We start from the raw sequence: 14683 nt of genomic DNA, 5'->3' as shown, positions 1-14683 counted from the left end.
ACTTTGGCACCGCGCTCGCTTCCACAATGAACCTCCGTGATTATTCACAGGGAAATTGGTCCGCAGAGAATATCTACAACTTCTAAAGAGGCAGCGCGGAGAGAAACCAAAGAGGTAGGTGTGTGTGTGTGTGTGTGTGTTAATAAAAGAGACAGAAGATGGTGAACCAGAGAAAAAAAATTAACTTGCGCAAGAGAAGCTCAATGAATGAAACATTAAGAGCGAAAACTAAACTATAGTGCAGAATACAAAGGCAACCTCAAGAGGGGTGTGTGTGTGTGTGTGTGTGTGTGTGAGACTGAAAAAAGAGAGACAGAGGAAAGTGGGGAAAAAAGAGAAAGATAAAACGAAAGTGAAGGAAAGACAAAAAGGATCAAACGCAAACCAAAGAAGTGAAAATCCCAACAGTGGAGCGTGAGTGTGTTTAAGAATGTAAAAAAGAGAAATTGTGTAAATTGCACAAATCTGATAAGATATTATATATACTTATATATAAGAGAGAGGAGAAAGGAAAGACACACTGAGATGTGAGGTGTGTGAATGTGTGCGTGGAAAGCAACACAGAAGAAAGAGAACTGAAAACGAGAAATAAAGCAAATCAATGAGAGAAACGCAAAGAAAGAACGAGCGAATGAATCGGCGGAGGAAAGCCAGTGGTGTGAGTGTGTAGGTGTGTGAGAAACAGAATAGAAAAAAAGAAAACACTCAATGGGAATAAAGGTGGGAGGATAACATGAATGGGAGAGTGAGACAAACATATGAAGGAAGCAAAATCCACTGAAATCTAAAATGTTGTGTGACAAAAACAGAAGAAATGGTCAGAATGGCAAAATGAAAAAGCTAATAATGAAGAGAAAGTAAATAAAGAAATAGTGTGTGTGAGTGAGTGAGTGAGTGAGTGTGTGTGTGTGTGTGTGTGTGTGTGTGTGTGTGTGTGTGTGTTAATCAAAGAGAATGAACAAACAACTCATTTTAAAACACAGTAAAAGAAACCAAGAAACCAAGAAAACAGAACATGGTTACCACTGGCCGTGATGTTCTACAACTTTCCCCACAACTATCCTAAACCATGTTCCTTGCTATTATGTTGTGTTTATCCTAAGGCTGGGCGATATTGAGAAAATCAGATATCACGATATGCTTGACCAAATACATCCATGTCCATATTGCGGCGATATTGTCGGGTTGACTATTGGTGCTTTCACAAAATACATTTTTACAATGAGATTTTAGATAAGTAATCATCAATAATGTGGTAAACGGTTTCAAGTGAAATTACAGAAATATGCTGACTAAGTTTACATGCATGCACCAAAATAGTGTGATGTTAAAACAAATCTGCGATTCTTCAAATGATATTCCATCAAAATGTTTCACAACAGATTTTCTGAGAAAATGGAGTTAGTATGTACTTGTTATTATCTTTTTAGACAACGTAATTGTATATCACGATATATGATTTTATCACGATTCATAGACAGACAGACAGACAGACAGACAGACAGACATATTTGTAAAAGCAACAGTTTTATGCAATTCAAGTGATAACATATTCCTCACCTACAAGAAAATGGATCAAATTCAGACTAACGGCACCCTGGCATCCTAAAGGCCAAAAACCAACAGGAACTGAGCACTAGCCAATCACTGCGTTGGCGTCAAAGCATCAGAAAGAAGAATCAACACACATCCAGTGCACGCGCCAAACAGAGTGGCTCCGCAGCTGGTAGATCTTATAAAAATATGCAACGCAGATATTAGATGGCTACTACTGAATCTGGTTTCCCATCATCACATGTGCTGGTGATTTGTCACACTGAGTAAATCTGTATCAAGTTTATCCAAAGACTAACAACACAAACCTTTTCATTTTTAACCCTCTGAGGTCTAAGGGCATTTTCATACATCTTCTTAAGTTGACCTTTTTTAAAGGTATTTGCATATAACTGATCTCCGTGTGTTTCATAGTGACGGTCAAATTTGTCCCAGAGCAATGTGTAAAGAGATAATTTGGCGCTAAAGCTGAACCGTTGATGTTCGCTTTTTAAAATTCCTCAAATCTCTTTTGAAAACAAACTTGAACTCATGATGTGTTGTACCAATTGTTTCTGTGCTTGAAATTAAAGGTGCAGTAGGTAGGACTGGGAAGATCCAGGACTTAGCCAAAAAATGTTATGCAAATCACACTCCAGGCTGTAGGTGGAGCCAGAGGAGCTGGATGTTTTTTTAAATGACCTGCTTCATGTAGTTCTACTGGAACACAGTTTCAGCAGATATGACAGGAAGTTAGTTTTATAAGTCTTACCTACTGCACCTTTAATTTCACCAAAGTCTTAGTCTATATATGATTAAAATAGTAAATAAATGTCAAGATGAAATTTTGTAATATCGCTATTTGAGAAGAGTTTTTTTGTCAAACATCGTTCAGACACGCTGGAGCATCTTTCATCCTCAGAGGGTTAAAATAACTTTTTAAGATGAGTTCTTCAAAGAAAATCCACCAAGTAGCATTCTGTTAGCCAACGGGTCGAAGACTGTCTTTGTAATCGCAGCACCCCTGGTTCAAGTCTGGCTGAACTTGCATTTGCATTTTGTCCTCTCTCTCTCTCAGCACATCTCTTGTCTCCTCTCTACTGTGTCAAATAAAGGCAAGAACTACAAAAATATTCCACCAAAACCTATAGACAAACCCACACTGAGAGAGACTAATAGACAAACTGCTCTGATCATTTGTTTATGTAGCCTATATATAACATGTAGTCTCTAAATGCATCTGTGGTGACCCAAAGGTATTTGTGATGTGTCAAAGCAATGAGGCATTAAGCGGCTCCCAAGTGTCCAGAAGACAAAGTGAGGAAAACCATGAGATGAGTAGGAGAAAGTGCAGTGAAGGTGGAGGGAGCTTGGAGACTAAGATCCATTACCTGATTAATTTAACTGCGGCGGCCTGAAATGCTCAGAGTGACGGCTCGCCGTTAATGCTAAGAGCAGGAGTGATCTATCACCGCGAGAGACGCTTGACACTTTCTTTCTCCACACCACTAACTTTCATTAACAGCCCCTTAAAAGACAGTCTAACGCTCCTTGTCTCACACACACACACAAACACACCCAGATTTATGACTGAATAAGAAAACTTTGAAGAGGCGACAGAGTATTAACCATGACACCAGGGCATTTAATAATCTTATATTCCAGGCACCGTCTTGTGAGCCCGACGCCATCTATAAAGAGGCTTTGACGGGTGTTTGTGGTTTGGAAAAGACAACTTCAAAATGTCAAGGATTCATTATTCTATTCAGCAGACAACCTGTGTGTCACTGCTAATCCTTTGAACCGCACAAAAAGTGAGAACAAGACTGGTGGTGTAGCGGGATCTTTTGGGTGGCATATTGAAATGTCACGGGACAGTCTGTAAATCTGTAAAAAGTGGTGAATTTAGGATGAAGTCAGGAAATGAATGTCACTAAAATATGATCACAGCATGATGGCATCTACAGAATCCGTAGAAAAAAAATAATTTGCACATCTACAACGTGATGGTCGGAGGGGGGCAAGCAGGTCAAAAGTTGCAAAGAAAACTCCTGCACACTGTCTAACTTGCAAAAAATATATGAAGTTTAATAGTAGGCTTCCACCTGCCTGATTTCATGTGGAAGTTGTGAATTGGTGAACAAAAAAACCTACAAAAGATGGCTTCTCAGGATGTAACACCATTTGCCTGAAGATGGTCTAGTACCGAAACATTGCCTACTATTAAACTTTATATATTTTTTGTAAGTTTGTGCATCTACAGAATAAAATGTCAAAAATGTAATGAGGATTACAAAATCATTACTTTATTTGCCATCTTGCCATGTCATGTTATTGGACAAAATTATTGCGTTTCTTAATCTCTGACAAAAACCTTAAAAATGTTCACTAAAAAATAATGCTAGGATACCGCTACGCTAAAGTGAATGGCTATCAACCTCAGCTGTACTTTGTGATTTATTTAACATCAAATACTAACATGTTAGCATGCTAATATGTTATTATTTGTGAGTTAGCATGCTAAGAAGATCATGTGCTAAACTTTACATACTAAACATTAGTGTGTTGACGCTAATATTTGTTATGCTAATGTTGGCATTCAGCTAAAGGTACAGCTAAGTGCCACCTTCAGATTTTGTCTTCTAGTAGGATATAAGAATAGCAAAGTTATCATTCAATATTTCATCCATATCAACATATGTTTCTTTTTATTGGTATGTAATGAGCATTACAGCCTTCTATGGCTGCCAGTCAAGTCTGAATTTGTCGGCACACCTGGAACTACGAGCAATAACTTACGATGAATGCAAAATTATCAGCAGTTTGTTAACCATGGCTATTAGCAGCTTATCTCATCACGCTCTGCTCTGTACCCATGATGCATGAATGTTCCACCATCCATGACAAACCTCTACTAAAAAAATGCAAGTTTCTGAGAAAAGCAATGGGCAGACGGGGAGAATGGCCACAGTGTTTCCTCTGCAACACATCGTGAAGCTTGTCACAGCGTGAGCCTTTTCCATGTTCTGGCTTGTTCACTTGTTCATGACGAGAACACACTTACACACAAAGACACACGCACTAAAACCACTGCAAAATTAGCGCAGCCCTCGCATTTCTGGGCAACGACCATCTTTGTTGGTGCCAAGCTAACAGGCTGGGTGTTGCTTCGGAGTGATGAACAGAGAGTGAGAGAGAGAGAGAGAGAGAGAGAGAGAGAGAGAGAGAGATGGATACAGGGTTGGCAGGCTGCTCTGTTGGCAGTGGTTGATGGTAATGAGGCTTTGATTGGGACTGAGTGTGAGGCCTTCAAGACATGAGAGGGTCAGGCAGAAGCAGCTCTGTTGATCTCTCACACACACACACACACACACACACACACACACACACACACACACACCTCTGACTTCCACTCCTGGGCCACCTCTCCTACATTGCAAACATGATTCACACATACGTGCGCGCACACACACACACACGCGCGCGCTCGCTCACTCAAACACAAATGACACTCATGGGGGTTCTTGACATCCTGTTAAGCCACTCAGGGGAACTAACTTGCTCAAATCACAGTTGGTAGTGTGATCGGGCCGCACCTTTTTACGCTTTCAGAAAACAGTAACGATGCAGTAGACACATCCACCCTCGGTGGTTTGGGCCAACACACACATTTGCACGTTTCATCATGACATGTTGACACCAACACAAGTGAAACATGCAAATTCTGAGAACATTTTCCCCCCGTCAGTAACGTTTTTGCTGCTAAGCGCTCACTGCTGTGGTGTTTGCTAAACTGTCGCTCCCACATATCACCTGTCAATCAAACAATGTGGGTTACACAAAGAGGTGTTTGTCTTTGGATGTTCCGTTCATTCCGTTTTGAACTTCCGAATGTTGTGCTTTTTAGATTTCTTTTTGAGTGCAATGTGCCTAACACAAAGGGGGAAAATAAAAGCTAACAACACTATGAAATCATTTCTCTTCTTAAAATCAACCTTACATCTTGTGTTCAGAAGAGAAAATGCTAACGCTTTCATGAGCTAAGGTGTATCACAAGTGTTCTGAAATAAGACTTTGGTGGATTATTCCTTCAAGGGGAGTGCTCGATCCCGAGTCGACATACAGATGGGTTAAATATATCACACATCATTATTTTGGAACACACAGCTGTCTCTGCCAGTAAACACTGGGAGCCGATCAAACAGGCAGCGAGACCGAGTTTTAATGGAACCGTAATGTGGCCAATATTGAGCCAATAAGAGCGCCATAACACTGGTGTTCCAACAATGCACACCGATCGTTATCATCTGGGAGGAGAGAAGAAAAGCTGGATTTTAGTGTGCTTGAGTGTATGAGAGGACAGAGGATTACTGCGCTGTGTGGCCTAGTGTCTGGATTTGTGATTTCAAAACAGTTCTGCATGTGCAGTTTGCATCCTCCCATGTCTGTCAGTACAATATATATATCTCTATGTACAGTATGTGTGTGTTCCCTACTAATTATTCCAGCGTGTGTATGAGTGTGAACTATGCATGCTTTTACGTTTGCAGTATTTGCAAGTCCATGTGCATCCCACTGTTTGCTCCATTTTGTGTGTGTGTGTGTGTGTGTGTGTGTGTGTGTGTGTGTGTGTTTATGTGTGTGTTTCCCTGACTGCCTCCCATTTAAGATATATTTATTAGAACAATGCACATTAATCAACATTTCTGCAAATGTTCAGGCGTTAGCCAGTCGGCTAATTTTCCACTGTAGCCCTAGTTACCTAGCATGCATGTCTTTATGGTGGAAGAAAACCGAAGCACCAGGAGGAAACCCACGCAAAAATGGGGAAGGCCCTGCCTGGACTGGGGGGGGATCGACCTCTGCAGTGCCTACTTGCTGTGAGGCAGCAGTGCTAACCACTGAGCCACCGTGCCATCACCAGTCATCTGGTGTCATTTGAAGCGCTCCCATCTGTTTGACACAGAGCTGTGCTGGCTCGGGCCCTTACAGAGGCCCCTGAGGGCCAAACAGCTTAATCTGAGCTCCTGACAGCCAAGCCCACTGCTCTGCTCTCATTCACAAACAAGCTCTCTGACTGTCCTCCCTCATTCTTTCAAGTACACCCTAATTCACTGCTCTCCCTTTTTCATAATTTGAATACTACACCATCTTAAGGATCTGCCGCTGTCTGAGGCTTCTCAATGACAACTGAGATAACTCTAGCTTCTGAAAAAGACTGTGACATGGAGCGGAGTTGAGATTATTTAATGAAATTGCTATTTACAGGGTCAAGAATAAGTTTAAAATAAATGTAATCCACATGAATTTTGACATCTCACTGTTAGAGATGTTCCAATACCGATATCAGAATCAGAAAAGCCTCTGTTACCGCCTAAAATGCTGCTAGCGGTATCGGTGAGTACTGGAGTTTATGCACCGATCTGATACCACATAGTTTAGAACAGAAGAAAATCTCCTTTAAGTGTGGCCGGTGGTGGAGCAGGAGCACATATACTGAGAGCTTTATGCCTCGACGCAGAGGTCCTGTGTTCAAATCGGACCTGTGACAAATTTTCTGCATGTCTTCCCCCCTCTCTCACATAGTTGTCCTGTCGAACAATTTAAAAAAGGCAGAAAAGCCCCCCCCCCAAAAAAAAAAAACTGACTGTCAAACTGGAGAACAAAAGAAAGTTCTGTGGCGTTCATTTTTTTTGTTCATTTTTCACAAAGAGTTTAACCTGAGCCAGACCAACAACAAAGATAGAAATCATATTCAATCCATACAGGGATAGTAGTATACAGCTGTTAAAACATAATAAAATATATGACACACTGGTATCGGATGAGTACTCGGTATTTGCCGATACCCATGTTCAGGTATCAGAATCGGAAAGCAAAACATGCTATCAGACAATCTCTACTCATTGTTGATATCCTCCTCCAGCTCACTTCATCTGTCTCTCTTACCTTAGACAGTATTATTATTATTATTATTATTATTATTATTAGTATGGCTCTCTGTCATTCAGTTTGTCTCCAGCAATACGTGTTGTTTTTCTTTCACTACCCATTGTACCAAACTGCATCTCCCTCTCTTCCATCTTTTCATCCTCTCCCCTCTCTCCATCTCTGTGGACCTCATTACCTCCCTCTCTCAGACAAGAGTCACTGTTCTCCCTTCCCTGTCACCGCCACTTTGGCTAGTATGATATACGGGTATATTACTGGCCGGCTTCCCAACCAATCAGATTGGGACGGAGAAAGTGGAGGAAATGTATAGACTGTACACTAATGGGATGTGTGTGCACAGCGTGCTGTCAGTTTCAGCTGTGAGGGATTGTTCGACAGATAGAATGCTCGAGGCTGCAGAGACACAATTAATACCGGGGAAAATAAACCACAAAAGGTCAAGTTGTCTGGAGTCTAATTAGAGTTTCCTCAAACATCTTTAGATCCACAGCTCAGGCCCGTCCTGTCCACCTATCTAACTCCCAGAATAAATCACACAGCTCTTTTAGCTACATCCCACCCTCCACACAGTGAGCTACATGTTTTATCTGTTTAAAGAATATGACAAGTTGTCCATGTGTGAACAGATGTACCAACCAGAGGCCTGTACTACGAAGCAAGACGCGGCGTTACCGAGCTAACTTCAGGTTCAACCCAGGGTTTTGTGTATCACGACGGTAGGTCACTTTTAACCAGGTTAAATCGCCCTGGTAACTTATGCCGACCACCTAACCTGCTCAGCGGCAGGTTATGTGGGAGATTAGACATCAAGCTCAACCTACTGACCAATCAATACTCAAAAGATATCGGCGTCACCGTTCTTAGAAGATCCACTGGAGCTCGGTGCGTGGAGAGAGAGAGGTGCGCTCAGAAAAGTTAAAACATTTAGAGACCGACAAAACCCGTTAACGTTCCCTGATGGGTACTTTTATGAAAGATAAAGATTTTCAGGGGAGGGAATTACGTGTCTTTGTCAGCTTCTTGAGCCGTATGTTTCCAATGCGAATTATGTTTTTATGTTTAGGTTTTATTTGCTCCCACGACCACTTACACTGCCAGGGTAGCAACTAAAAGAATAGGCTACAGCAACGAAAGTTTATGGAATGCACAAGTGTAATTATGGCCAGATATTGTTCCTGAATGATGGGGCAGTGATATTGATAAGCCTTGTACACATTTACAGCGTCAACGTTTTGCCAGCTTTCCTTCCTGGGTTTAGCAGCAGCAACTGTATTGCTTTTTGCCTGTATCACGTGTCTGTGTTCTATATATTTCTGTAGGATTATCGTATTTTTGTGTTAAAAATACGGCTCTCAGTGTTTCCTGTATGTTGATTTTGTAGTGGCGGTTGCCTTTTAAATGAACCTGCCGACATAATGCACCGGCCCTTTTATGTGAACGCGCTCGTCGCTGGATTGGGAAACCCTGGGTTGATTGAACAAGTTGATGACCACCGTCAGGTCACACCTTATGCCAGGCCGCGGTTGTTAGGTTTGGTGAAGCCGGGTAACGGACATAAATCCAGGGCATGTTGAGCTTGTTTCGTAGTATAGGCCTCTGGTAATTTAAAGGACTCTTTGTTCACACAGTAGGACAGCACACAAGACTCACTCAATAATGACATACTATCAGCTGTTTGCAGGAGATATTGATCAGAGTGTCTTGGACAGATGCACTGACATTGAACACATCTCAGTCCCTGCCAGATTCAGAGTACATTTATATACTCAGTAAATGTTAGAATAGTTTGGGAAAGTTGTGTGCTAACATTGTGCGATTGGCAGATAATAGAGTAAGAGTGAAAAATATCTCTGCTACACAATGTGCTTACAACACAAGACAAACTCTGTACACGCTGTGTACTTACTTAGCACACTGTGTTGTAGTAGATTGTGTATTTAAGTTCCCAAACTATCAAGAAAAAAGTCTTGGTGGAGGGAGTAATCAAGTAACAATATTCCATGAAGCAAAATCTACCTCCAAAATGACGTTGAGCGAGTCTTCTACTTCTCAAGGAGACTTGGCAAAAGGTCTGCTGCAAAAGATTGTTATTACCTAATGGCTGAATAAAATCTTGACATAAAACAAAGAAATACCTTAAAGAATGTCATTAAACTAATTTGCATACACTTTTGTGAGGGCTTGTCTTGCTTGATCCCGTCTTTTAGTGTGTCATAGAGTTTTCTGTGTGTGTAATAGATGTGTAAAGAACAAAAAAACACAATTCACTCCAAATGGAGCTTTCTCTCCCACAGACAGCCCTTTTTCTTAACTGCCTGAAACGCCTCGCCCACATTCCTGTTTGACATTCCTCCATTAGTGATGTCACTGATTGAGAATGCCAGCCCTGTTTTTCATATGTGCTGCCCATAGGTGCTGCCTGAGCAAGCAGAGCCCACCCAGCGGCTTCTTTGCATTTAGTTGACCAATCACAACAGAGTGGGCCAGCTGACCAATCAGAGCAGACTGGGCTTTTAAGGAAGAGTGTGTGAGACAGAGGAGCTGCAGCAACGGGGAGTATGAGAAACATAACCTGTTTTTTGAACATCACAGCATGTAACCCTGTTCTAGTAGACCCAAAGAGTACAAATGAACGACGCTGAAAATGATTACACAAGGGGATCTTTACAGGTTTTTTACAGTCTTACCTGAACATGTCCCCGAGTCCTTTCAGCATGCCCTTCTTGGCTTTTCCCTTGTCTTTCTCCTTCCCTCCGTCCGGCTTCTTCTTCTCCTTCCCTCCCTTGTCTTTGTCTTTCTTCTTCTCCTCTTTGGTGCGATTGGTGCCGTTGACCAGGGGTTTCTCGTTGGCGGACAGCGGGGTCTGGTCGGCCACCGTGGACACAGAGTCTCTCCCTGATCGGGAACTCTCCTCCGTGTCCTCCTCCACTGGAGACAGGGAGAGAAATACAGAAAGAAACACGGGGGAGAATGGAGAACATATTCTTTATAACCAATCAACTAGTCATTTTAAGTAGAACTGTATCACATATCAAAATCCATAAGCCTAATATATAAAAATCTATGCAAGTCCCATAAATCTGCAATTATGTCTAAGCGCAAAAAGGGGCTTAATGTAATTTAATTACCTATTATAGATAGTCGTCTTTAGAGACCATTTGGGCTGTAAAAAGTATAGAACCAAACTAAAAAATTGTTTCTTTTGTAAGATGAACGATGAAAATACCAGCACACTGCTGTCTCGTTTCCAATTCCTATTTCATTTTATGAGGACGTGACATTTAAAAAGTGGAAAAAGAAAGAGGAAGAAGGCCGTCTGGGTTTGAAACGTTTTAAGTCATGTCCACGTGAGAAGGAAGAAGAATTCAGGAACGAGATGGCATCGTGTGGGCCTTTGCTACATTATTACTCTCTTGGAAAGAACTCATGGGTGTATGTGTTGGAGATTATGTATTTTGTATTGTGGTACCCATGACATTTTTATTATAAACAAAAATGTCCATACTGTGTAATTCAAATTTACAAGAACTCAATTAATTGGTAACACTTTACTTGAAGGTATCTACATAAGAGTGACATGACTGTGTCATGAACACATGACACAGTCATGACACATGAACACTAACCCTAACCATAACTTGTCATGACAAAAACCGAATGACACTTACTAAAAGAAGTGTTATGTCATAAACGTTTATGACACGTTCATGACAGTGTCATGTCACTCTTATGTCGATACCTTCAAGTAAAGTGTAACCCATTAATCTAATCAAGATTTAGCCTTAAAAGGAAGCATCGAATAGAAAATAAAGTTAAAACAGATAAATACTTTGACTCTGGAAGGAAGCCTAATGCCCTGCTACGCCCTGAACTGATACACTACTATTTCTAGTCATAGTTTCATTATCTTTATTCTTACTAAATTGCCACTGTTCATCATTCCCCCAGATGGCCGCCCACCAAGAGCCTGGGTCTGTCTCAGGTTTCTCCCTAAAAGGAAGTTTTCCTCACCACTGTTGCTCTTGGGGAATTGTCGGGTCTCTGTAAATTATAGAGTGTGGTCTAGACCTACTCTATCAGTAAATAAAAATCTCATCTGTATGTATGTATGTATGTATGTAGGTAGGTAGGTATGTATGTAGGTATATGTATATATATATATAGTTATACCTGTCTGTGTATAATAAGGGTGTTTATAGTGTATTTGTAGTTCATACTATTACTCTTATTCTATTTTTTCTATTTCTTAGAATACTTTTTGTATATTTTTCCTGTGTATTTGTCTTATTCTGATGTGTGTGAATTTTGTTTTGAGCTGCTGTGACAAGGGAATTTATCCAGTGTGGGCTATATAAAGTCTGTCTTCTCTTATCTGTTGCAGTGCGTAGTTACACCTTGAGTCAGCGATATGCCATTGCCACAAGCAGAGATCCAATCAGCTGCCAGATAGTGATCATTAGTCAGAATGCTGTCACTCCCATGCATGAGTAGGGAAGCCAAATCCATGACACGTTATCCGTTTCAATATCAATCCTTGTTATTGAACACCATTGTTTTGTTAGTGCCATCTCAATAACCCACAATGCAATGTCACTGAAGTAGCATTGTACGGTTTCATATTTCAGACATGTTCCAGAAGCTATACAGTGACTCGGGTTGAGGTTCCTTGCTGAAACACACTGCCAGGACTCCCGACTGTTGATGGAAATCATACCGATGTGGCCGCTGTGGGATCAAACCTGAGACTGTTCAGAAACAGGACCGTCTTATTAACTGTCGGCCGAGTGCAAATGGTGGATATCTTACATGTCTCCATGCCCTCATCGTCTTCTTCCGTTGCAGCGGGTCGGTCGTAGGACTTGTCGATGGCGGCTCGGAAGCTCTCGTTGCAGCCCCGCCCCCGGATGATACGGGGACGCGGCCGGTGGAAGGGGAGGTCCCCGTTGAGGGTTACCTCGGCAACAGCTGTCTGGAGGCTCTCAAGAGAGCTGGACTTCTTTAAGCCTAGTGATGGTCCCACATCTTTTGTGGAAGAACCTGATGGGAGGATACAGAGGTATGTACTGGAGGAACATTTCACCAAACCTACTGAGTCCACAATGGTGGCCCTGTCAAAAGTCCCCATCAATATTTCATCTTAATACTGCAAACTAGAGATGGTCCGATACCATTTTTTGATTCCCGATACCGATTCGGATACCTGAACTTGTGTATCGGCCAATACCGAGTACCGATCCGATACCAGTGTGTCATATATTTTATTATGTTTTAACAAGTGTATACTACTATCCTGTATGGATGTGATATGATTTCTATCTTTGTTGTCGGTCTGGCTCAGGTTAAACTTTTTGTGAAAAATGAACAAACACAAACAATGAACGCCGTAGAACTTTCTTTTATTATCCAGTTTGAGTCATAACGGAATAAGGACATTAATAAACTATAAAGGAGATTTTCTTCGGGGCTAAGCCACCTGGTATCAGATCGGTGCATTAACTCCAGTACTTGCCGATACCGAGCAGCATTTTATGCAGTATCATAGGCTTTTCTGATACTGGTATCGAAACATCTCCACTGCATGCTGTAGTATCTACTGAGGAACTTCAGTCCATTTCTATTCTACACCAGTGTCAGCTAACCAGCTACCACCTCATTGTTCTTCACTTCAAAAAGCTGAGAAGGGAGGCAAATCTAACTTTTTCTCAGGAAATTCCTCTTAGGAATGGAGCAAAAATATGTGCAGGAGTTCAGCAACAATGCTGTGAAAAAGTATTCAAAGTTTTTACTACAATTGCTAAGTAGCAGTTAAGCAATTAATAAGTGTTTAAATAAGGCTACGTTCAGACTGAAGGCAAAAGTGGCCCAAATCTGAAGTAGTGTGAACACTCATATCAGATTTAGACCACTTCTATATGTGGTCCTGAATCAGACCCAGGTCTGATTTTTTTCGATGCGGCCGCAGTGTGAACAAGCAATGTGGATTTGAAGCGACTTTTACGTCAATCTACATCGACATTTATCAAAAGTTGGCCTCTACATCCGAAAGTTTTGAATAAACTGCATCTCTGTGAAGCTATTCACAACGCAGTCCCACCCCTCCTGGCTCCGTCTCTGCATCCACACAGACCTCTGTAGTGAATTTGCAGCCATAACCCCGCAAAAGGCCAAAATAGCCAATTTGGCTCTCTTTCTCTTCATTCTTCTCCTCCTCAGCACCTGCTCATTAATGTTATGGCTGCCATTACACAAATAAAAAGTGAAAATGCTTACTTCCTCCATAACCTCCCTAACTTTAGTGCAACAGCGTGCTCTGATGTCGTTGTTATTGGTCTTTTGTGCATGCGGGTCAGTTTGAAACCGCAAATAGTTCACACTGGAATCTGATATAGACCACATTTTAAAAGGTCATGTAAACAGCCTAACAAAAAAATCGGATCTGAGCAAAAAATCCAAATTAAGCATTAAGAATTGTGGTGTGAACGTAGCCTTATAGTGTAAAGTTTTTCCCAATCTGTAGCATACTGAAGCAGATAGACCTCCAATCTAGATTCACTTCTGTTCCATCCTGATTTCACTGTATTTTTACATAACCTTCAACACGTCTTAATAACATCTTTTAGAACAAAATCTGTCCAGAATCAACATGAACACACTGACAGTGTTGAAATATTCTCAAGGATAAAGGATGATGTATTGCAAGAGAAGCAACATTATAATGAGAGTTATGTTACAATATGACTTGAACAGGATGATTTAAGAGAATGGAGGGAGAGGATAAAGAACTGAGTAAGCAATGTGACACATATTTTACACAACTAGTCACTTCCTGCCAATTCCAAATGACCAGCAACTAAAGCTGCCCAGAAATGACCTCCGAGTCTTCGCTGTGGAGTCATTTTAGTAATTTATTTTTTATTTTTGTGGCGGATTCTGGGATTTGCTGCAGCCAACCTCAAAATGACCCTCAAGTTGAACATCCATTGGTAAACAGAACCGGGAAATAAACCACATCCTTCTCAGGCTGCATTCTCCGTCATTCCTTTTCTACCGTTTTAAAGAGATTTCTAGCTTAAAATAACAAAAGACCTGCTCCGTTCTGCAGACATGACACTTAGATGCTACACCACCATTTCAGACACACTGGCGATCTCTCTTCATACGGTATGATGCAGAGGAAGAACTAAAACACACTCAGAAA

General features: G+C 41.3%; 1 protein-coding gene across 7 annotated transcripts in view; it reads right to left on the bottom strand.

The window, feature by feature from the left end:
* pard3ab (par-3 family cell polarity regulator alpha, b) overlaps positions 1-14683 on the bottom strand; it is a 315562-nt gene that overhangs the window by 82198 nt on the left and 218681 nt on the right. For all 7 annotated transcript variants that reach the window (XM_078265135.1, XM_078265139.1, XM_078265136.1 and 4 more), the window contains 2 exons: positions 12292-12522; positions 10173-10413 (listed from right to left, as the gene is read on the bottom strand). In XM_078265135.1, the coding sequence (XP_078121261.1) occupies positions 10173-10413; positions 12292-12522 (472 nt within the window). The remainder of the gene's footprint in view (positions 1-10172; positions 10414-12291; positions 12523-14683) is intronic.

Source organism: Sander vitreus, chromosome 12, assembly GCF_031162955.1.
Source record: "Sander vitreus isolate 19-12246 chromosome 12, sanVit1, whole genome shotgun sequence".
Lineage (NCBI taxonomy): Eukaryota > Metazoa > Chordata > Actinopteri > Perciformes > Percidae > Sander > Sander vitreus.
The sequence above is the reverse complement of the archived record's forward strand: the minus strand, read 5'-3'. Positions and strand labels throughout refer to the sequence as shown.